This window comes from Leptodactylus fuscus, chromosome 9 (assembly GCF_031893055.1).
Source record: "Leptodactylus fuscus isolate aLepFus1 chromosome 9, aLepFus1.hap2, whole genome shotgun sequence".
Taxonomy (NCBI): domain Eukaryota; kingdom Metazoa; phylum Chordata; class Amphibia; order Anura; family Leptodactylidae; genus Leptodactylus; species Leptodactylus fuscus.
The window spans coordinates 16,625,946-16,650,352 of record NC_134273.1 but is presented as its reverse complement, the minus strand read 5'-3'; the positions used below and the strand labels follow the sequence as shown (position 1 = coordinate 16,650,352).

The window sequence follows — 24,407 nt, the reverse complement described above, 5'->3', positions numbered from 1 at the left end:
TAGCACTGCAGCCCTGGAGTCCTGGGTTCGATTTCCCCCAGGAACAACATCTGCAAGGAGTTTGTATGTTCTCCCCGTGTTTGTGGGGATTTCCTCCCATACCCCAAAGACATACTGATAGGGAAAAAACTACATTGTGATCCCTATATGGGCCCTACATTTAAAAAATGTAATTCCTATTTTAAGGTTTAAGTTCAGATCTCCCAAAAATAACCTCTAGATTTTTGGGCACTTACGTAAATAGCATTAACACAGATTTTATGTTTTCTTCTTCGAGCGCCAGAGGGTATAGTCATTACAACAGAGAGCACAAATAGGGATTCTCGTTGAAGAAATAGAACAGAACGCGAAGCAATGTCATGACAAATTGTAGGACACAAAATCCAACACAATTCCTCCATAATCTTCTCATCATTACTGGTGGTTGTTAGAGGTGACCTGAAGATGTGAACCAAGTATTTACTTCTAGAAGAGTCTTATGTAAGAGCCACCTGGACCTGATCCGAGACTGGAAGGAACAGTATGGTGGGACACGCCATCCACATGGCAAATCCACCATCATGTCTTACTGGTAATTAGGATTGGTCCAGTTAATTACATAGCAGGGTCCATAGCATATCCTCATTCTAGGTCTCATGTATTCTTATTATCCCACAGATATAATGATAGATCTATATTTACAGATATAATGGAGACCATTTCATAGGCATCTATTGTATTTCGGGACTGTGAGAATGAACCTTATTATTGCGGCTCTTCAAAGCCATCATTGTGAGTGCTATAATACAGAGTAAATATAGGTCTTATATATAGATGGAACGTGATAATGTTTGGTGTTATGTTGTGGTTTGGATTGGGTCGCACAGATGTAATATTATACAACTGGACTATGACTATAGGGTCAGATGGTCAAAGGATGAAGAGTGTACAGAGTATTTTCTACTTTATGCCTGGATATATCCAACCCGCAAAGTCATTTTGTACCAAATTCTTAATTTTATTGATCATTGTACATCAGATCTACAGTAGGGCTGTTACTATCTGCTTTAGTCCTGATCTGTCAGATCCATGTTGGGCCTTCATTGTACCACATGATCCACACTTAAAGGAATGCATAGAGAGACTGAATTAATATACTCTCCCCATTCACAACATGTACCAGCTGGGTTATATGAGTATTGAGGGTCGGTAAGTATAGCATCAACTTATCTCCCAGAGAATATAAGAATTGGGCACTGAAATCCAATTGAACGATCCTTCCTTCTACTCACATCAGAAAAGAGTCCGGACGTCCCATAAACAATTGGATGGTGGGTTTGGCTGCCCAGAGGAGCCTCCATATTGGAGGCAAAATATGTCATTACGGGACCATGTAGGAAGGGTGTTTTAGGGTTAGCTTCTTTAGGGTCAGGGTGGCAGCTGTTTAGGGCTGTGCCTCTGATTTAGGCCATTAGGGAATTCTAGGGACCCTCTGTGTTAGGGCAATAAAGGGAAAGTACTGGTCCTTGCCCAATTCCTTGACCCATTTATGCAGACCCATGACAACTGGATCAACATCGCTCAGGATCTAACCATGGGACCTGCCTTTGGTCTAGGATTTGACAACATCCTATCGGCCCTTTAGAGAAGCTAGTGCGTCAGACCCTTCTAAAAGACATGCGTGGTATTTCTTTTTCCTTTAGCATATGTCTTGGATGCTTGGTCCTGGTGTCTTCTCTACTTGCATTGGATGTGTACTTGGCTTTTGCACTGTACGGTGTGACCATTTTATTCATGGTCATCATTAAAAGTTCCCTTTTACTGTGCACCCTTTGGATTTTCTGTTTGACTCGTGTCTTGGTGCAAATCTGCCAAAGTATCGATTATTTGGAATTGGTTTCCCATATCTTTGATGGAACGATACCTAAAACTCTGGGTAGAACAGGCGGTGTCCTTGACCTCTGAGCCTTCTTATGGCATCCTGAAGCTCTTCCCTGCCATAGAGAGTGTTGTTTTTGGCGCTTCTTCCTTAATTTCCCATGATTACAAGTATCCAGTACCTCCGGCGCTGACGTGTCTTCCTGCAGCACATCTGGATTAGATGCGATCTCTGCATGACTTACAGAGCTAGACAAGGCCACTTCCAGTTTTATAGCTCAGTCATAAGCAATTGATTTGTGCACTTCACACGGGGTCATTTCATTAGTTTTCATTCGCTTTCATTGCTCTCTGCGTCTAATTAGCTTCTTTCTCTTTGACTCTTCTTAGAACATATTCATAAACAAATACATCAGCATTTCACTTAGGTCTGACAACCAGGCCACCGCTAGCTGCCTACAAATAGTTCACAGCTGTCTCCTGCTCCTCACTGCAGTATTAATAAGATTGGATAGCGCCAAGTCACTGACAAAACCACGGATGCCACTAACTTACATTCCATGGGAAATCCTACGTCTTGTCCAGGACCAATAAGCCGGTTGTGTGAAGCTTTGCTCCTTGGATTGTAGGTGATCAGCTATGAAGGTGCCCACACATATTCGACTAAAGCTGACGTAAATGGATGGTTTCAACCAAAAAGAAGTCAATACACAATTGTTTTTGCCAACTCAAGTCATCCTTTGGAAAGAAGTCAGCCATTTTTTGTTGGATATGTTATGGTCGGAAAAAAGAGCTGTTGTTCTTACCAAAGATCATTCATCCACCAATGGCCTTTCCTTGAAAGAACATTCCCAAAAATGTCCTTGTTCTGTTGTCATTGGATATGTATGGCCGGTCTTAATGATGGTAATGGCCAAGTTGGAATAAGGTGCATGGTTGCATCAGCATAAAAATCAGTTGTTCAGCCATCTAATATATAGAGTGATCTACAAGTTCCTTGTCACAAGACCTTGTTTAGGCACGTTGGTGTTTTTTTTTTTAATTTTGCATTATATTTTTGGTCAGTAAGGTTATCAGTCATATTGGAAGTGCAGTGTGTCATACATGTCTCTCTTGAATAGAGTACATCACATATAGAACAAGGCGTACTTACTCTTTGCCCTTTTGGACCTTGTATTCCTGGTGGTCCCCTTTGTCCAGCAGGACCCTGTGGTAGAAGTACAGAATTTGATCATGTTATAAGCTAAAGAAAACCAGTGAAGTCCAGTTGTATTGTGTAACCAGTGGTAGAAAATTTATCAATCTCCGATCCCATCTCTGGTCTTTTACTTACTGGTAATCCTGGTGGGCCAACTGGTCCAGGTATGCCGGGTGGTCCTGGATAGCCCTAAAATGGCATGAGAAAATTTATATACACGCACACAGTATGCTATACTATTTTATCATATACATGTTAGACAGTATTGTGTTTCCCATCAACTTTTAGTATTTTTTAAGCAACACTGAATGAACTATAGTAAAATATGCAAATCTATTCTCCAGGATGTAATTAGGAGAACAGTGCCTCTAGAGGGCAGCCTCCTTAACAACATGCATGACTCAGTTAATAAGCCTACTAACATGATGCAAATTTCATTGCCAAATTAGTATTTCTATTCCAAAAGGAAGATTCCCAGTTATGGACAGCACTGTTTCGGTCTTTTGGACCTCCTTAGCATAGCACAGGGGTACTGATTTGGCAGAGTGAGAGGCTAGAGGGCAGCGTACAAACAACAGGCACTGTTCTCCTAATTACATGCTGGAGAATAGATTTGAATATTTTTTACCCAGAATCCCTAGCGGAGCAAGGAACGACTTGTAAGTCTCCGTACTGCCTATGTAGGCACACACTCTCCCTAATGTGTAGGATTATCCACTGAACCTGAATGAACTATAGTCCGGTATATAAAGTGGTTGACTCTGGCTTCTGATGCTATACTACCTGAGAATGGTATCGGAGAGAGCAATCTTGAGCCAAGTATAAGGTCTTGGTAAATGCCAAGTCTAATGGTGGCCATTCATTTTAGCCAGCAGTCAGTTACATGTTCAACTGGCTGACTCTCCATGTGTATATGCTCAGCGGATGGGCTCAGCGGAGTATGCATGTGTATGCATTGGGGAAGGGGGGGGGGGGGGGGAGTGCTGTCCATACGCATTAGATGTTTGTTGGTTGAATGGTGGGACCACCTGACCATCCGATGTATAATAGCATTTCAAGACCCGCACCTAATGACATGTTGATGGAGATAAGAATCAGGTAGTTTGGTTTCCATTGGAGAGATGAGGAGTCTGACAGCGAATGTCTTCTCTCTCCCCATTCAGAACCTGTGCATGCTTGGCCAAGCTGAGCATGCATGTGTATGAGGTCATGAGGTAGCTGTTGCAGGAGATCAGATATAGGGGGTGCAGACATATCAGACCCTGGACTATGGAGTCCCTAGGCTACATATGGTAAACTAAACCACTATTCTTTAGATTTGTACAGATTAGGTAGTAGCCCCATTATAGATTTTGCATTGGGCCCCAGGAACCTCAAATTATGTCTCTTCCTTTTGGCTAAATGAGTGTTCTCATCTGACAGCCCCCAAGGTGGTGGCTTATCGCCCATCAGAACAAAAGGATAGGCCACGTTGAATTTCATCTTTCCCCGACAGTCGGAGGAGAGTCAGGATCCCCCCACTACAAGGCTGTAGTCTAGGCCAGTATTTTGCACTAATAAATGACGTTACTCCAGGGGTGAACCTAGCTTTTATGCCGCCTGAAGTGGACGACAGAAAGCCGCCCCACCCGGAGGAGGGGGCGGAGCGAAGGGGGCGGCGTTAGCAGGCAGAGAGCGGACAGGGAGAGGACCTGCTCTCTGCCTGAGCGTGAGGGGAGGCCGGTGGAGCAGCGCTGCGTCCTCAAGGCCTCCCCAATCCACCGCTCACTTCCCATGCCGGGCTGCCGAAATGGTGACACTAAGCCAGTCCAGGACAGCTTGTCCTGGACTGGCTTAGATCAGCAAAAATACTACCCCCCCACCCCCACCCCCCGGGGGCCCAGCATAGTGCCACCTGAAGCGGCTGCTTCAGGTCGCCTCATGGGAGGTGCGGCGTTACGTTACTCCATAATATATTTGGCCCAACAAGAGTAGTTCGTTACGCCAATTTGGTACATTTCAGAAAAAATAAATAAATCTGTTGTCTGAGAATAAAATATGTGACCTCTCTGTGTTTCGGTACATTTTTCTGCGGTGGAAGAGACAGTCTACAGATGAAGACATCCCTTCTGTTTGGGTACAGACTGTAGTATTTTAAGTTTGTGGTTATGAATGAGCAGAAGTTGTGTTTTCGAGTGCAAAGTGCACATAGTTGTGGCGAATCCTGTGTAGATAGTGCCTATAGGGACTGAAGAAAGTCTTAGTAACTTGGTCCCAGCTTTACAAATTCTGCTGTTTTGCAAATTCTTCCCCTTCTATACATCCTGCGGCCATTTACAGAGCGATGTTAAATTACATTTCCATGAAATAAGTCTTGTAATGTTACCCTGGTGGTCAATGCGACTGTTTAAAGCATAAATGGTAATGATGGAAAATGATTTCAGTCTTGAATAGCTCAGCAGAAAAGTCGGAAAATCTGCAAGAGCCATTGAAACCACAAAACAATCTTTACGTAACGTTCTGGTACCGCTCTGTCAATGCGTGTTCTCTGCCAGAGGAAATGTCTTCATTCAGCTACAGACGGCGCATGAAGTGTTGTGCTGATATCTTGTGCACACTGGAGTATTCATTGTATGAGGATTATATAATACCGTACAGTGCCCGTGGTAGACCGCTGCTGGGAAAACAGGATGAGTTGCAACGTGATCACCGTGGAACTACATGGCGACGCAGCGTCATGGTAAAATCTAAATGATAGTTTTATAAGAATCCATAACAGATCAGGTTTTTGGAAATTCCGATCCTTTAACTTTATTGTGACTTCTCTGCAACTGAAGAAGGTGGGAGTGATGGGTTGTGGGACCAATGGCCGCACCAGATTCATGATCATCTGACAGAAATCTATACTAGCTATGAGCATGTGCCTAGTCATGAATTAAGAACATCCTTCTCCGGAACAGGGGACATCAATGGGAATAGGGCAACTCGGGACACGAAACCTCCCACCGGTCCTCATGGACCAGGGGTTTAGTGCCCCAAATAGCCCTGTTACTGTATATCAAACTCAGTCTAACATGTTCCCTTTAAGATTGGCATTGATGAATGAGTACACTGATTGGAAGACGCATTTATAGTGTTTTATCATAGAATCGTATCGTAGAAACTTCTATCTACAGGATAGGGAATTGGTTGCAGATCAGTGAAGGTCTAACTCTTTGGGCCCCCATCAAATGGATCAGTGCTTAGATAGACTCCCCTGCTCTATTTGGTTCAATGGAACTGCCAAAAATCGTTGCGTTCTGTATAATCACCGCTCTATTTTTGTAATCGGAGGCCCTTGAAGTCAGAGCCTATAAAATCGGAGCTCTCAGAAGTCAGATTAGCAAACTATCCCCTATCCTGGGTATAAGGCATAAGTTGATAAGATGGGAAACCTCTTTATATGTTCATAGGGTTTATCACACAGCTTTGTCAGGTTTGTGTATTCAGGTAGGGTTGGGGAGTCAGGAAAAGCTGGGTGATTGCCCTAGTGTGCATTACAAAGGTAGTCATATTGGCCGTCACCCAGCACTAACACCCCAAGGATTACAAAGCTTAACTAGTACTCCAGCCTCTTTGTTCTAGTAATCCATGGAGGTATTAGTGGCCAAAACTCAGAGATCAGTAGCTTACGGGAAATCCTGGCAGTATGCCATAAGCCAATCTGTCTTTAGACTGTGCTGCCCTTATTTAGTATAGGAAGATGTCAGCTTTCCTATTAGCCAAAATGGCACAACAAACACAGGAGGGAATTAATTTACGGTTCTTACATTAGTTCCATGAATTAAGCGCATCCTCCACTGGTACAGGAGACACAAAGACCGGCATACAATAGGCTGATCTGCATGAATTACCCCCAACTGTGTTCATTTGGGTAACGGGAGCAATCACAGAATACACTGGATACATAGTTCACGGGTCTGGAGTTGAGCCAGGGCGGGGGAGACGTGACGTCTCCCTTCCCAGTACCCGCCCACACTCTCCTAAGCCACAAGCCCCGAGAGGCGAGAAGAGGATCGAGAACAGCGGGGACCGGATTAGCGATCTGTGCAGGTAAGTATTAGCTACTAGAGATGTTAGCTAGTCTCCCATTAGAATGAATGGATGCAGCCGGCGTGCAGGGGGTTAAGCAGCCAGATGCCGGCACAGGCTATGTGCTGGCTGCATCCATTCATTCCTATGTTAGCTTTTCCCACAATGCTTGGCCAGTAGCAAAGCATTGTGGAAAATAACCTCCGACCTCGATCCCACCTAAAAAGATCGGGATCGGAATTCCAATAGCGATCGTGAAATTTACTCCATCGCTGATCGGAATCCGATCTTTTCCGATCCCGATCGCTCAACCCTAGTCTGGAGTGTTTCTTATGTCTCCCTCCACACCATTTTGCCTCTCATCATGGACACCACATTTCTATACCTGTGACCCTTTTTCACCAGAAGGACCTTCAGGACCAGGATTGCCACGTTCTCCCTGGAAAAAAAAAAAAAAGTTAAATGAGATAAGGAAGAATAATGACTTGGGTCTTAAGCATATGAACAATTCTTTGGATTTTGTCTCTTTGCATCTTATTTTCAGGTTCACCTACTGTATCTGTACAAGGTCTTGTTTTTTGCAAGACGACGTGAACTTTATTCTGGTACAATACATTAACTTTCAATTCATATTTGTTTTATTTTGCGAAAAATACAGCATAACAAAATTTCTATAGTTTTTTTTATGCTGTAACCATAAATAATGCATTTATTGTGCAGGCTGTTATGGTTGTAAATAGGTTGATATTATGTTGTGTCTTAGAACTTGATATGCCAGCACCTTAGATCATAGGGCATACTTAAAGTAACAGTCTGCATTTTTTGTCCTCATCCTCATGTGACTTGACTCTGTACTTTTACAGTAATCCAGAACTCAGACTCTCAATGCATTCTAATGGAAGTCAGAGTGAGGCGCTCACAGGAATGCACCGAGAGTCTGAGTTCTGGTTAAATGGAAAGCAAAGTAAGAATCAGTCAGATGAAGAGTGACGTAGAGCAGGGAAGGACCAGAAATATCAAACTATAAGTAGAAATGGGTGTGCGGCGCAAAAAACTTGCAGTGACACTTTTAATTGGTATTTTCATTTCACACGGTACAGTTGCCCTGCAAAGCAGATGGCCGGGGGGCCACTGTCCATGAGGCTACAGCCACTTCATTCTCAGGATCAGCAGAGGTCTTAGAGGTCAGACCCCCAACGATCATAAGGTGAGGGGCACCATTTTATGAGTTGGAGATGGCTTAATAGTCAACAAACCTTATGAACTTATGTCCCTCCCACATTACACAGAAGATGAGAGGACTGAGCCCATGTCCGTCCCATATTACACAGAGGATCAGAGGACTGTGCTTATGTCCCTCCCAAAGTACACAGAGGACTGAGCCCATGTCTGTCCCATATTATACAGAGGACTGAGCCCATGTCCCTCCCACAGTACACAGAGGACTGAGCCCATGTCTGTCCCATATTATACAGAGGACTGAGCCCATGTCCCTCCCACATTACACAGAGGACTGAGCTTATGTCCCTCCCACATTACACAGAGGACTGGGCTTATGTCCCTCCCACATTACACAGAGGACTGAGCTTATGTCCCTCCCACATTACACAGAGGACTGAGCTTATGTCCCTCCCACATTACACAGAGGACTGAGCTTATGTCCCTCCCACATTACACAGAGGATTGAGTTTATGTCCCTCCCACATTACACAGAGGACTGAGTTTATGTCCCTCCCACATTACACAGAGGACTGAGCTTATGTCCCTCCCACATTACACAGAGGATTGAGTTTATGTCCCTCCCACATTACACAGAGGACTGAGCTTATGTCCCTCCCACATTACACAGAGGACTGAGTTTATGTCCCTCCCACATTACACAGAGGACTGAGCTTATGTCCCTCCCACATTACACAGAGGACTGAGCTTATGTCCCTCCCACATTACACAGAGGACTGAGCTTATGTCCCTCCCACATTACACAGAGGACTGAGCTTATGTCCCTCCCACATTACACAGAGGACTGAGCTTATGTCCCTCCCACATTACACAGAGGACTGAGCTTATGTCCCTCCCACATTACACAGAGGATTGAGTTTATGTCCCTCCCACATTACACAGAGGACTGAGCCCATGTCCCTCCCACATTACACTGCTCAGACTTGTAAACACTGGGGGCAGCAGTGTCCAAACAGAATAACAAGCCGCTCTTATACTGTACATTTGTCCTTTCTTTCATCTAATACACCACAATGTAACATTTTTCCATAAGTTCTATTCTCAGACAAACCCTTCAAATTCTATAATCCAGCCTGAAGGATTTCCAAACCATCAAAGCCGGCGTATTCACTTTAACCAGGAAACATAAACGGAATATTCCACTACTACGTTCTCTTATTTCATATTATTCCATGCACATTGACTGTGTCAGCTTCTGTTCGCTTAGTCTAATTGTACGTTCCCGGGACTCTCTAAGAATGCCTTCCATCCTGAACATAATGTTTACATGATACTCAGGCCGGTCTCCATGACTTACATAATTGCACCACTTAACAACAATTTATGGCTTTCAGACATAGAAGGTATTTGGGATTTTTGGACAAAATGCCTCAGTCTAGGCTTCCCTATGGCTGAGTAACCATCCGAGCAGAAATAACAATAAATCCTTATCTACCCCTTCAAAGATTGTTTGCATAAGACTTAATTATCGTTAAGGGGCCATGTTACATAATGTTTTATTGCCCAAGACTTGTCTGTATTCACTTATTCTAAACATATATACTTCTCAACATTGAAATTACAACACTAAGTAGGGAGTAGGACTTGTGTGCGGTTCATTTATTTTGCCCATGTGGTCTTAGGACTAATCTCTGGCTATCATTGCATTCAAGACAAAAACAGGACCCATGGCTGAAGAGGACAGATCTCCATTCCAAGTGCCATTGTTGTCTTGATGTGCAGCATGACTGGATATCTGGCTTGTAGTCCAATGTCATGCAAATGCCATCTAATGGTTTGTTTTGACACAGTTTGCCGCCCTAGGCTTGGAATGTGATGTCCAATTCCACGTACAGAATAGATCACTATGTGTGCAGTGACGTAACTAAAGTCTTGTGGGCCCGGTGCAATCTTTTGTCCAGGGCCCCTACCTCATCTCTACAGCAAATTCTAGATAGTGATGGTTACGGGAGAAAAGGAGTTTAAGGAACCTTAGTGTGGTTAGGGGTAATCTGTGGGTCTCCTTGGCTAATAGGCCAGATGGAAGCTGCAATCTCAATACTGATCCCAGTGCTTATGGGCCCCCTAAGGTTCCTGGGCCCTGGTGCGAATGCACCCTCTGCACTTCCTCAAGTTACGCCCTTGTATGCACGGTCTTCAGACTAAACTCCGGCTATTATTGCAGTCAAGACAAAAGTAGGACTCATCGATGAAGAGGATAGATCTCCATTCCAATTGCCATTGTTGTCTTGCCGTGCACCATGATAGCCTTAGAGAGCGGTGATGTCAATGCAATACCTGTATATTGTAGCTCAATGTCATGTAAATGCCATATAATGGTCCTAGGCTTGGAATATTATATCTAATTCCACTTGCAGTACAGAATGGATCACTATGTGCCACCATAGATAGGTATCTGGCCATCAATGACAGCTATCAAGACTAGAGATGAGCAAACAGTGAAATGTTCGAGGTTCGATATTCGTTTTGAGTAGCCCCTCAATATGCGACTACTCGAATCGAATATCGAATCCTATTATAGTCTATGGGGGGAAAATGCTCGTTTCAGGGGTAGGCAACATTCGATCAAATTATACTTACCAAGTCCACGAGTGAGGGTCGGGCTGGATCCTCCGAGAAGTCTTCTCCGTGCAGCGTCCCCGCGGCATCTTCCGGCTCTGAATTCACTTTGCCAGGCATCGGGCCTGGGCAAAGCTGACTGCGCATGTCCGCACTACAAGCGGACATGCGCAGTTGGCTCTGCCCAGGCTCGATGCCTGGCAGAGTGAATTCAGAGCCGGAAGACGCCGCGGGGAAGCTGCACGGAGAAGACTTCTAAAGGTAGGAGAAGAACCAGCGTTGATTGGCCGACTGTATAGCATTCGGCCAATCAATGCTGGTTCTGCATCGAACTTTTACATTCGAATAGCGAGTGGTACTCGATCGAGTACGAGTATTTCGAATACCGTAGTATTCGATCGAATACCTACGAGTACTACTCGCTAATCTCTAATCAAGACCCCAGCCCATCCTGGAAGATTCCCTCCCATGAAGGGTTTGATGCCCTATTAAAACCCTACCAAGAAACCCCCCAAACCATCATACATGCCACTTGTCAGGGCTCCAATATACCTTTTCTCCCGGATCTCCAGGTGGTCCAGTTTCTCCCGGCAACCCCTCAGGCCCCTACAGAATAGAAAAAAAAAAATATACAAATAAACAAAAATCAGAATAATTCCCCAACACGGGCCATAACATTTCGCAGGAAATGAACCAGACAAAACAAAATTTCCATCACAGCTAACAACAATACTTAAAGTGGAAATTTTGGGGGGGAAAAAAATTGCAAAAACAAAACCAGATTTCTTTTGTCTAAACTGTGTCCAAACGTAAATCCTCTATAAATCTCCAATTAGAGTTCTACAATCCCTACTCTACATGATACGTTACAGCTCCGACCATAGCCGTGATTGATGCTGTTGCAGCGCCCTTTAGTGCCACGCTTTCTCTAGTCCCCCATCTAGAGGTGAGGGCAGGGAACGCCAAATAACTTTAGATGGAATTATGAATTTACGGCAACCTTCTCACGGTAAAACCGGTGAGCAATTTCCAACATGTAACTCGACAGCAGCAGCTTCTGTGTCCTCATGTAATATAAGAATCCGGCATTGTACATGAGTCATAGCTTCAATAATTCATCCCAGCTTCCGTCATCTGTTTTCATTCACAAATTGTCTTCACATAACTTCCAGATTCTCGCTTACAAAGACGTTCTCACCCACATCTCACATATTTCTGCTGCTTCACAAAAGCTAACATTATATAAGCAGTTTCTTCATAATTCTGGAAATCGCATGGATTATATTAGTATTGTTACTTTCTATGTTAAACAATGCCACAAAAAAAAAAAAAGCAGAGGAAGTTTTTGGAATCCACTGCGAAATTTTTACCAGCCCCACTCTTTCCTAGTTAAAGGAATCCTATCATTAGAATCCGTAACACGTAGGAATAGCCTTAAGAAAGGCTATTCTTCTCCTATCTTTAGATGTTTTCTCCGCCCTGCCTTTCGGTAGATATTACGTTTTCCGTCTTTATGCAAATGAGTTCTCTCGCAGCACTGGGGGCATCCCAATGCTGCGAGAGAACTCTTCAGCGCCGCCTCCATCTTCTTCAGGAACCGGCCTCTATGCATCGACTGTACCTGCGCGCGGCCATTTTTTTGTGATTGCTTACTACAACAGCTCGCATAAGCAGCCGCAAAAAAATGCAGTTGGCTTTGCCCGAGGCCCACAGGCAGAGCCGACTGCGCATGCATAGAAGATTGAAAGCCAGGCCGGAAGACGACGTGTAGAGGCTGGTTCCTGAAGAAGATGGAAGCGGTGCTGGAGAGTTCTCTCGCAGCACAGGGGACGCTCCCAGTGCTGCGAGAGAACTCATTTGCATAAAGAAGGAAAACGGAATAGCTACCGAATGGCGGCGCGGAGAAGACATCTCAAGGTAGGAGAAGAATAGCCTTTCTTAAGGCTATTCCTACATGTTAGTTAGAAAAAAAGGGATTCTAATAATAGGATCCCTTTAAAGGGAATCCGTCACCAGCAAACGCAATAACAAACTGTCTGCAGTGCACTGGAGGGCACCGTCGTGTCTTAAGATAGAAGTCCAATTGATGTACCATTTCCTTAAATAGGCAATTTTTAGAAATAAGAAAATGAGGCCCAAGTGCAATTGAGGTGTGGAGGAGGATCAGGGTTTCAAATCTGAATGCTGACCCCTTGGAGGCAGTGACAGGCCCACATTGCACTTGAGCCTCATCTTGGACACTCACATCTGATGGAATGTCCCAAATATGTCTTGGGAACTCATTTGCATGAGGCGAGTTGCACTGACTTTGGCGCTTCAAAGAACTGCGCATGCGCCAGGGAAACCAGGGAGTTTGGGAGTCATGGTGTCATGGTAAGTATTTAAGTTTTTTTTAGAGAACCCCGGGCAAATTTGGGACACTAGACCAACAATGTATATAGTCATCCTAGTGATTTGGTGTCTCTATGTCTGCTGACAGGTCCCCTTTAAATCAGTAGTGCCCTGGGTAACAGGACACCATCACAATATGCTGCAATGCCCCCTGGAGGAAGAAAAAGGAAGTGACATAAACAGAAAAGTTAAAGTAGACGACAACGAAGAGGAAAGAGTAGGAGATCGAGAGGTAGAAAAAAAACACATCATATATGTTTAAAAAAAAAAAAAAAAAAAAGTATGATTTTTTTTTTAAATCTTAGAACAATATACAAATGATAAGGCTGCAATGCGGGTGCAGGTGTAACAAAAATATCTACTATCTGGCCTCCAACCCCTATCATGTCAAAATACCATATCATATAGATATAGCACATAGGAGTATTATTTTACCACTGTACAGAATAATCCTAAAATTCACCTGCATGTCAACACTTTGCAGACTGTAATGTGCGTATCAATAATAGCGCCCCTATATGGTAACATGCCATAACGCGTCCTCCTCCTGCCCTTATTATCGGTCGTGCAGAGATCACTTTCAATAGTCGTCTCTGATCAAAGCCTTCGTGATAACTATTGCATAACTAAAATGCACGGATAAAACATTTCCCTTAAAAATAGGAACATGGCAGACTGCCACCACTTATGGCCGCGGCTAGGAAAATTATTTGATGTGAGCGAGCGGACACATTCTGTACAGATGATAAAGGTGACAACTGGATCTCATTTCCTGGTGTTAAAGAGATGATGTTGAAAAATGACCATGATTTATGGAAATCTTTATATTTAGAGAGTTCATGTGAATCATAAAAAAACACTTTGGCCATGATCGACTGCAGTCTTTATGTGCTTGGTGTTTGCGTCGCTGCATATGGCTTCTCTGGCCTAATATTGGCTAGTTCATGTGAATGGCGATGAGCGGATGCAAGGCTCACACTGACACTTTTTGTCTTTCGGGTCACCATGCGGAGATGAACGACAGAACCTGTCCGCTTAAAAACTGATTACCCGTGGTCCATTGGTTTTATACCAAAATCGGCAGAGAGAAAAATCCTCCTTGCAGGCCTTCTCTCTCCACCAATTTTAGGCGGAATCTCCTGCAGACACCCCAACGTAGAATTTGATCTTCCAGTCAATGACCCAAACCTGCTAGCTGTCCCAATTTTAGGCCAATGCTGAGAACTGGATCACAAAGGGGTAACAATTGTGCAAATTTTACCCAAAAGTGGAGAGTTTATGAATTGGGCTAAAATAACAAAATTTTGTTTTAATGCTGGTTAGCCATATCCCCTACGCTGCGGACCAGCACTGTCTCTGACATTGCTGAATGTGATTTCAAGTTATCCTCGGACCATTACCTGAGGAACCGCTGTATCTGCTAAGGAGGGAATATGACAATTTGTGCACCAGTCACCTGACATCTTGTGAATCTGAAGTTTTGCGCCATGAAAAGTAAAATATTGTAATACGTATAGTATTTTGGTGCAAGAATCAACTGAAAAAAAATTGTAACGGAACTTACTGCTTCGCCAATTTTCCCGATGATTCCTAGATCTCCAACTTCACCCTGGTGAAGAACAAAAGAACACACAACTGTTACACAAGATATACCTGATACATTGTGTCCAATTCACTGTATAGATACAGAGGCCAGGGATAAAATTCAGGCTGCTTTCAGGCTATATTCACATCTGTGCCGGAGTCGATCGCCATGTCACAGTGTCTGAAAATCGTTGGAGGAAAGAGTCCTGCACGGAGGATGATTTCCTCCACTGGTTTCGTTTTAAAGTAACCACCCATAATCTAGGGGAAACACAGTGGCCTTGCAGTCCTGGAGTCCTGGGTTCGAATCCCAACAGGAACAACATCTACAAGGAGTTTGTATGTTCTCCCCGTGTTTGCATGGATTTCCTCCCATACCCCAAAGACATACTGACAGGGAAAAATGTACATTGTGAGCCCTATATGGGGCTCACAATCTACAAAAAAAAAAAAAAAAAAAGTAACCACCCATAGACAATAGGGACCATTGGTATATCATTACCTATTCTATGGTTAAGAGTCGAGTGGGCGGTCCTACTCAGGGTTGGCTGTCACCCAATGGGCAGCGGTTTACATGAGTAAATAGCAAGTTATTCTGAATCTCTTCCAATAAAACTATATGTCAATCTGGTCAGATCCTTTTGCTCTATAAAAAGCTGTCTACAAATTGTAACATTTACCCCTATGTCATCACAAAGACTCCAGTGACGCCTCCATCTTCTTCTGGAACACTTTTCTCCGTGTCTTCTTCCATCCTGGTTTTCAATCTTCTAGCCCTCGGGCAGAGCCGACTGCGCAAGCCCAGGCCACAAGAAAATGGCCGCTTACACCAGCATACTGTCTAAGCAGCTACAAGACAATGCGGCCATTTTCTTGTGGCTTGTGCATGAAGATTGAAACCCAGGACGGAAGAAGACACAGGGAGAAGCCGTTCTAGAAGAAGATAGAGGCGTCGCTGGAGATTTCTCTCGCAGCATTGGGGATGCCCCCAGTGCTGTTTGAGCACTGAGGACTGCCCCCAGTGCTGCGAGAGAACTCATTTGCATACCGAAGAAAACCCGGATTTCTACCAAACAGCAGCGCGGAGAAGACATCTAAAGGTAGGAGAAGAATAGCCTTTCTTAAGGCTATTCCTACGTGTTAGACAGAAAAAACGGGTATCCAATGATAGGATCCCTTTAAAGGGAACTTGTCGCATGAAAAATGTAGCATAATCTGCAGAGGGCATGTTATAGAGCAGGAGAAGCGGAGCAGAATCATATATAGTTTCCTGAGAAAAGATTCAATATAACCAGTCATATATCCATTGACTTCTCAGCACTATGATGAGAAGTCCAGGAGGCGGAGCTATCAGTGATTGACAGTGATCTCTGTGTGTACAGTCATAGAGGGGAGGCTGTGGATCACTGCCAGGACCACCTCCTGGACTTCTAACCAGTAAATGGATATATGACTGTGTATACTGAACCTTTTCATACAACACTATATACCGATCTGCTCGGCTCCTCCTGCTCTATAACATGCTACTAACAGAATATTCAGAATTTTCATGTGATGGGTTCCCTTTAAAGGTAAAAGGCATGAAGAAATCTTCAATTCTACAGCACCATCTTCCTCTTCTGTATACTAGACTGCAGTCGGACTTGCAGATCCATATGTAGTAGCTCATTATTAATTAAAGACAAGACATGTTAATTTCCCAGAAGCGATGGGCAGCCATAAACCTCTACTGACATCACAGCCAAGAAATGCTGAGGAGGAGGAGGAGGAAGAGGAAGTAATTTCATGTCCCAGATGGTGATCTCATCCTGAGTATGTCTGTCAGACCTTTAAGTGCAAGTTCTTAAAAGAAGAAGCTGCGCTTTCTTGGGAACAGATAAATTAATTACCTTTAAGCCTTCTGGTCCTTGTTCTCCAGCGTATCCCTTACGTCCCGGTCTTCCCTGACAACAAAACAGAGAAAGAAAGAAAAAGATTCTTGGTGATTGAAGATTTTGGTTTTACAGGTTATCACACCTCATGTCCCTTTACTGAGCTAGGGTAAGGAGGTCTCCCAACGTCTCAGACGGTCAGGGTGGACTGACAATACATGCACAGATGATAGAGTATATGTATGAAGTAGTCAGAAGGACTACAGAAGAGCTATCTATGGTGTATAGGCACCTTTATTAAAGGGGTGTTCCATTCTCTAGGATCATATTCAAACTAGTAGCCCAAGCTATACTGAAGTGTATTATCCAATACATTGATTTATTTATCTTGCTCCGTTTGCCAGATATTGCTTATTATGCCTCCTCATTTACAGTGCGTTGCCTAGGTTTCAGACCACCTCTGCTAACTAGCGGAAGTGGTCAGGCTGGTGATGTCAGTCTCTGACTCTGTCCACCTATAGTGTTGTCTCTTCACCTTGACTGAAGGCTAAAGGAGCCCTCTGTCAGCTCTTCAACAGGACATCTAAGTAACTCTAGAGCAGGGTGCCCAATACGTCGATCGCGATCTACCGGTCGATCGCGAAGGACGTATGGGTCGATCGCGGGGTGCAGCCAGGGATCCCCGGTGTCTTCAGGCCCCGCCTGCAAGTGTCCGGAGATGACTCTCAGCCTGCGCTGTGAACAAGCACTCCGGACACTTGCAGGCCGGGCAGCAGCAGATCCGGGGGATGACGCGCTCCCCACTCTTAAGGATGGAGGGAGCAGCCGGGGTGCTGCTTGTTCACAGCGCAGGCTGAGAGTCATCTCCGGATACTTGCAGGCAGGGCCACCGCAGCCCTGACTGCGAACGAGTGCAAGGCCCCAGCCTGCCAGTGTCCAGAGATGATTCTCAGCCTGCAAGCAGACACTGGAGAGCTGTCTCCTGCTCTCACGCTCCGCCCTGCCCACAGGCCCCGCCCACAAGAAGTGGGTAGTAGATCTTATCCCTTAGTCAGTTTATAAAGTAGCTCACATGCTGAAAAAGTGTGAGCACCCCTGCTCTAGAGATAACGGTGCTCAGTTTTGTCTGATCTGTACATCAGACAGGTTAAGCTAGCCATCAACTTGTCATTGAAACCAGGAAGTGGAGGGGAGAGGAGACCGGTGAACAGGGGAAACCCTGAGTATCTTTACCTATCAGCTCTGGAAGACCCAGCCTGTACACCTACAGTAAACCGATTTCAAAATCACAATGTAATACTTTATTTCCTGTGTGGTGGCGCTGCAGGGAACTTAGGTGTAATCTGCAAGTGAGCATTTAATAGTCTGATTGCTTGGGGTCCCAAAGCATGACAAATTTTTCACAGATCCTTTCTTACAAAAAGGAACTGCCTAAAAAAAACAAACCCTTTAATAAGAGTTCACATTACAATATACTTTTACAAACTTTTTTAAACTTTTACAAAATTAAAAAAAGTTTTCCAACTATACCATTTTTTAATGGCGTTAAAAAAATAAAGGACAAATAACAGGATTTATTAATACAAAACACTTCCTAATCTATATCCTGTTTAAATTCAGCACAGTTTATCTGACTTATTTTCAAGTCATTGACCTTGGCTGTGCTTGCAAGCTCATTACCCCTCCCTGTGGGCAGTGCAGCTAGCAAATTAAACTTCACAGAAGCCTGTGACATGGAATGGATGTATTACCTGTGATTTCATAGCAGGTGAGAGTGGAGTGAGATCAAGCAGATGAATCAAAGGAAATGTAGTTTGTCCACTGATTTACTACATGTGATCCAAGGAGCAGCAAGTAAAACAGAGAGTATTGTGCAGCAGTGCTGTAGATGTATTTGCAGATCATTTTTAGAAGCTGAACAACTCCTTTAATGAGTTAAAGCTGAACTGATCCCCTGCCAGTCTCTGTTTTCTGGGGGGGTAGTAGACTGCTGCAGACTATCACTGCCTATAGTGGGTCATCGCTGTGGCCAGTAATGGGCAAGAAGCAATCTCGGGCCCCGGGAAGCAGAAAACAGAGACCACCATTGGACCAAGTAGCAGCAGAACCAGGATCGGTATAAGTTGAGTACAGCTCTTTTCACTTTTTAGCATCATGCCGAGCCATATGAAAAATAATTTGGAACGTCTGGAAAACCCCTTTAATAATATAACAGGCTGGGGATTTCATGAGTCACACTGAGGCAGCTGGCCAATAGATCTTCCCAGGGATGGATAATGGGTAACCGTTTGACCACACCATCCGGGATCAAACTATTTAGCAATGTTCACACTGTGTTGTCAATTGCTTGAAAAATTTTAGCAACATTTGATAGTCCGAGAACACTCCAACCCCCCATCCAAAAAAAACTGTATAAAGCTGTGTTTGTTTAGCAAGATGCTTTTCCTTTGTATTCATCTTTGGCTCCCACAACAATGCTACTTGTGCTGGCGCTCTAGTGTCTCTAATGGACCAATTAATGTTTTATTGCCATCAGCCTGAAGACACTAGAACGTCTTGGCCGAGGAATCGGGCATGTGACTGAATGTTCGCCAATCATGTGGCCCTCACATCCAGGGATGCCCTTTCTTCTTCGTCCAGGGACACTTAAGACATGACATGTTGGGGTCTCCTAGGAAATGGTATTTTGCAATTGTCTGAGAGTAGTAAATTGCCATTGTGTGCCCCGGACACTTCATCTAGTCCTTCAGCTTATAAAGTTGCATCTTATTGTTTATAAGATCTAGTAAATAAGTTGGGCAATTTTAGTCTTTGAAATCAGTTCAGGGCCAGATTTTCTTCTACTTTTTAATTCTGCTTCATGTGTTTTATGGGGCGTAAATGCCTGGCGACTACACGACACGCAACGAACAACCAATGATAACCAGGGAAACTCTCTGTACAACAGACCCTAAACATGACCCTAAACATAGACCATAAGACCTACCTCTTGTGTCACCCCCTCTACCTCATAGATTGTAAGCTCTTGTGAGCAGGGCCCTCAGTCCCATTGTGTGAAATGACGTTCTTTGTTTTGTATCTGTCTGTATCTGAACCCTACAAATTGTACAGCGCTGCGGAATATGTTGGCGCTATATAAATAAAATTTTTTATTATTATTATTATTATAATATAACTAGTATATCACTAGTTGACATCTTGTTTTTTTTCTGTAGTTTTCCCAAGATTCCCGAAATCTACACCAGTTCCTGAATGGCACAGATTTTGATTCTAGTATAGAGGATTGCACCTGACTTCTTAAGAGGTGGTAGCCATTGTGCTCCGTACATCTACCACGTCTATGAAAAATAACAATATTGTGGTTTTTAGGTAGTGAAAAAACTCTCATAGATAACAGTGCAGCCTTTGGCTCCGTTAGGGTATGTTGCGGAAACCTTTTCCACCTTGTGAACTTTCCGCACAGTTAGTCGCAACGGGATGCCAATGCAACATCAGCATTCGGTCGCGGCATCCCGCTACTGATTGAATGGGCCTAAACAAGAGCGTATCTCGAGCTGCGGACGCCACAGCAAGATAAAGTCATGTCACTTCTTTTTTCCACTACTAGCTAGCGGGAAAAAAAAGGGAGCGACTCCCATTGAAGTCAATGGGAGACATTTTTGCAGGCAGATTTTGAGTCGGATTCCGAGTCAAAATCCACCTGCAAAAAACTCCGCGTAAACATACACTAAAGGTCCATTCACACGGAGGAAAATGGCGCTTTATTTGGCACTGAATTTTCCACGCTGAAAAAAAAAAGCCTCCCATTGATTTTAATGGGTTCCGCTAGCTTATTTTCCAAAAATTTCCGATAAATTCCGCTAGTGGGGGAAAAAAAAAAAGCTAGCAGCACCCATTGAAGTCAATGGGAGGCTTTTTTTTCAGTGTGGAAAATTCAGCGCCAAATAAAGCGCCATTTTCCTCCATGTGAATGGACCTTTAGTGTTTCTGCCTCCCACAAAGCAGGTCTTGAGTCTAAGGGGGAGTTCACACAGAGTAACGTGCCGCGTGATGTGGCACGTATACGCCGTGTGAGCTTTTGCGGGCCGTATACGCTCCCATTGATTTCAATGGGAGCGTGGATCATATACGCGGCGCTATTTTGCAAAAGAACGTGGTGTTTACGATCCACGCTCCCATTGAAATCAATGGCCACATCGTGCGGCACGTTACTCCATGTGAACTCCCCCTTAAGACCTGGAAGAGGCTGAGAAATATTGGAAGTCTGTATTTTCCTGTGTACAAGCAGAAGGCCCTGGCATTTTTCTAACTTTGCTGACACTCGCCCTTCCTTCTATCAATTTCCAAACCAGACAAAGCCAAGATGGGTCTAATAGATGACAAGTACTGTCCAGTATGTTATATTCAGTTCCATATTGTAGTACTGAGATGAAAACCTTGATGGAAACGCAACTTGTATATACTACCACAACAATATTGAGGCTTTTAGATAGAAAAATGGCTGGAAAGTGACTGAGGAAGCTTTATGGGAGCGATTCTTGAGCAGGGTTTTGAGGATAAGACATCTACTCCCGTGTATCTTTAGCTCCCTCTTATTATCGGATCTTTTTTTTATTGCTTGAGATAAGTCAAAGCCAGAAAATAAGACGAATCCCGGAAATAGGAGGAGGTAATTGACATTGCTACGATGGGTTACATAGCTTTGATCTATATTTAAATGTTAGCTCATCCTAAATTTCCTTGAAAATCTAGAAGGATAAGAAGAGTTTAACAGGAAGGACATGTGGTCCTCATACTAGAAAAGAGATGACCTTAGGAAATCCAGAAACGAAAAACCAGTGAAGACCACGAAAGACAACTCAATAACTAATAATGACGTAACTAAAGGCACTGGTATAAGGAAAGCCATCAATCTGTTTCAGATTTCCTTAAGAAGTACTTTGTAATGTGGAAGCATCTCGAAGACCCTGAGCAAATCTCGTGATGTTAATATCTTTAGGTAGACCTTAGTTTAGTTTGGGACGGTTTGTGTCAAAAACACACACAAAATAATAAAATGTAATATCCTTAATAAAAAATTTCTCTTGGAGGACCCGATGTCCTATCGCATAGGTGACTAATAAACTTACGATTGGTCCAAGACCACCTTTAGGTCCTAGGGGTCCTTCCTCACCCTGTAAAATATAAAAACAAGGTATGAATTGGGTTATATCAGACGGATCACAGTGAAAGATCTTGGGCAAGGCAGAACAGTGCAACTTTTTGGACAGTGATTGGTCACGAAAGCTCATGGGCAATCACTATAGTCATGATATACTTGGTTTGAGTAAATACACTGACCAACCATGACATTTAACTCCTGGGACTGCCAAAATAGCTCTAACCCCTCGAAGCATGGACTCCACAAGACCTCTGAAGGTGTCCTGTTGTATCGAACAACAAGACATTACTAATAGGGCCTTTAAGTTGAAAGACTGGGGCACCATTGGACATATTTTCCCTATAAATTTCACATATGCTTGATGGTATGGACATCTGAGAAATTTGAAGACCAAGTCAACACCTTGTCGTGTCCATTTTGGAGATGCTCTAAGTCATCCCCCGTGACAATGCAGCCTTTGCAAAAGTTGCTCAGAACTTTATGGTTGTCCAATCTTTATGCTTCCACTTGAGGATCACTTCTTAGTTACATGTTATTTTTTGTTGACCTTATACCTTCTTCTGGAATGCCCTCTTCTCCCTGTCGGCTCTGCCCGAGGCCTAGAAGATTGAAACCCAGAACGGAAGAAGACACAGGGAGAGGGTGTTCCAGAAGAAGATAGAGGCGGTGCTGAGAGTTCTCTCACAGCATTGGGGACGCCCCCAGTGCTGTTTGAGCGCTGAAGCCCGCCCCCTAGTGCTGCAAGATAACTAATTTGCATACTGAAGAAAACCGGGATTTCTAGTGAACGGCGGCGCGGAGAAGACATCAAAAGGTAGGTATCCAATGATAGAATCCCTTTAAAGCATTTTTCTGGGCTAAAAATATTGATGACCTGAAGCATAAGTCGTACATGTTACATAGATGGGGATCTGACACCCAACACCTCCAATAATCAGCTGTTATCAGCAGCTGACACACAGAAAATAGAGCAGGAAGCAGACAGCTCCGTTCTCTGTGTAGTGGCAGAATTGAGTCACTGCGGCCTAGCTCATATTCAGGTGAAGGGGAGCTGGTTTGCAATACTTGGTCTGACCTCTACACGGATTGTGGAGCTGTCTGCTTAGTGCTCCATTCTCTGTCAAGAACAGGTGATTGAAGGGGTTGTCAGACCCTCAACCATCTGATATTGACCTAGTCTTAGGCTAAGTTATCTATGTTTCATTTTAGAAAACCCCTTAAGGGAATCGGGCATGGAATCTGACACTACCCCATGGTTTTGGCATTTGAGCACATGGGTTTACAGCCTCACAATGGGCAGACCCTTAGGTCGGCCCAGTAGGGATGGATTTGTAATAAGACATGAGCAATTCTTTTCCAATTCCAACATCAGAATTTGTGGAATAATGTTCTGAGAGAGGTTATGATGATACTGTAGCGAAACAGAAGGACTTACCTCGACACCTTTTGGGCCTTGGGGACCTGGAGGCCCTCTGTCTCCAATAAGACCCTAGAAAGAAATACTCGTTACCACTCGTTTTTACATCACAGCCTACACTGAGCAATGTCCTCGAGAATTGGCAACCGTCAGGTGCTGTAATACAGCTTTGGAAACTTGCCATGGAAAATACACCTATTTTGGCAGGATTGTGCGGAAGGTGTAAACGAGCGCACAAACATATAGAACACAGATATGAAGTCACAAAACTTTTACCTTTGGTCCTTCAGGTCCATTTAACCCTGGCAAGCCAATGTCTCCTGGAAATCCCTAGGTGGAAAGGAAAAAAAAAAAAGTTTAAATAAAATACTGCCCCAACGTGAATGTCCGTCCTTAGGTAATATAAACAGGGCCAATAGTACATGGAACTGAAATTTTTTACTCACTTGTTTGAGATTTTTCTGAGACTTGAGATCCCTCCTGACAAATTCGTTTTTTTTTTTTATTACCCCAAAAAACTACAACTCTGGATCATTTTTTTAATAAATTTTGCATTTTACTGTTCCTCTGTTATTCCTCCTAAAAATTCATAATTAAAGTGACAACCGGGTAGTCCCAGTTGAAGGCTTGTCCCTCCCCTACGGTTTGACACAGTCCAATCGGTGATGCTGGTTACTGACTGTTAAGGGACACACCGCAACAATTGTTAATTTATTCATAAATTTCCAGGAGGAATAACAGAGGAAAATCACACCACAACACACATGAAAAAAAAAAAAAGACTCTAGAATTATTATTTTACATAGAATAAAATTATTTAAGTCAGAGATAAACTAGCAACCTGCAGCCACCACTAGGGGGGAGTCTAGGTACTGACTATGTAAGGATATGTTCTCATAGTAATAGGAGCCCTTAAATTCCACTCCATAACCAGAAACCATAAGATCAACCAAAGCTGGACTATTGGAAAAGGGCAAATATAGGGAACTTTTCCAATTATATGGCACAATATGGGCATCCAGATTGAAGGACTGAGGTAGTGGGATCTAGCAGGTGAAGACCCCTTCCAGACCTTCTTCC

At 43.7% G+C, this 24,407-nt stretch overlaps 1 protein-coding gene across 1 annotated transcript in view; it reads right to left on the bottom strand.

Annotated features, from left to right (window-relative positions):
* The window catches only part of COL24A1 (collagen type XXIV alpha 1 chain), a 158,910-nt gene that overhangs the window by 36,706 nt on the left and 97,797 nt on the right, over positions 1-24,407 (bottom strand). The window contains exons 20-28 of the mRNA XM_075286987.1: positions 23,604-23,657; positions 23,346-23,399; positions 21,879-21,923; positions 16,768-16,821; positions 14,859-14,903; positions 11,456-11,509; positions 7,491-7,544; positions 3,191-3,244; positions 3,011-3,064 (exon numbers count right to left, since the gene is read on the bottom strand). Of these exons, the coding sequence (XP_075143088.1) occupies positions 3,011-3,064; positions 3,191-3,244; positions 7,491-7,544; positions 11,456-11,509; positions 14,859-14,903; positions 16,768-16,821; positions 21,879-21,923; positions 23,346-23,399; positions 23,604-23,657 (468 nt within the window). The remainder of the gene's footprint in view (positions 1-3,010; positions 3,065-3,190; positions 3,245-7,490; positions 7,545-11,455; positions 11,510-14,858; positions 14,904-16,767; positions 16,822-21,878; positions 21,924-23,345; positions 23,400-23,603; positions 23,658-24,407) is intronic.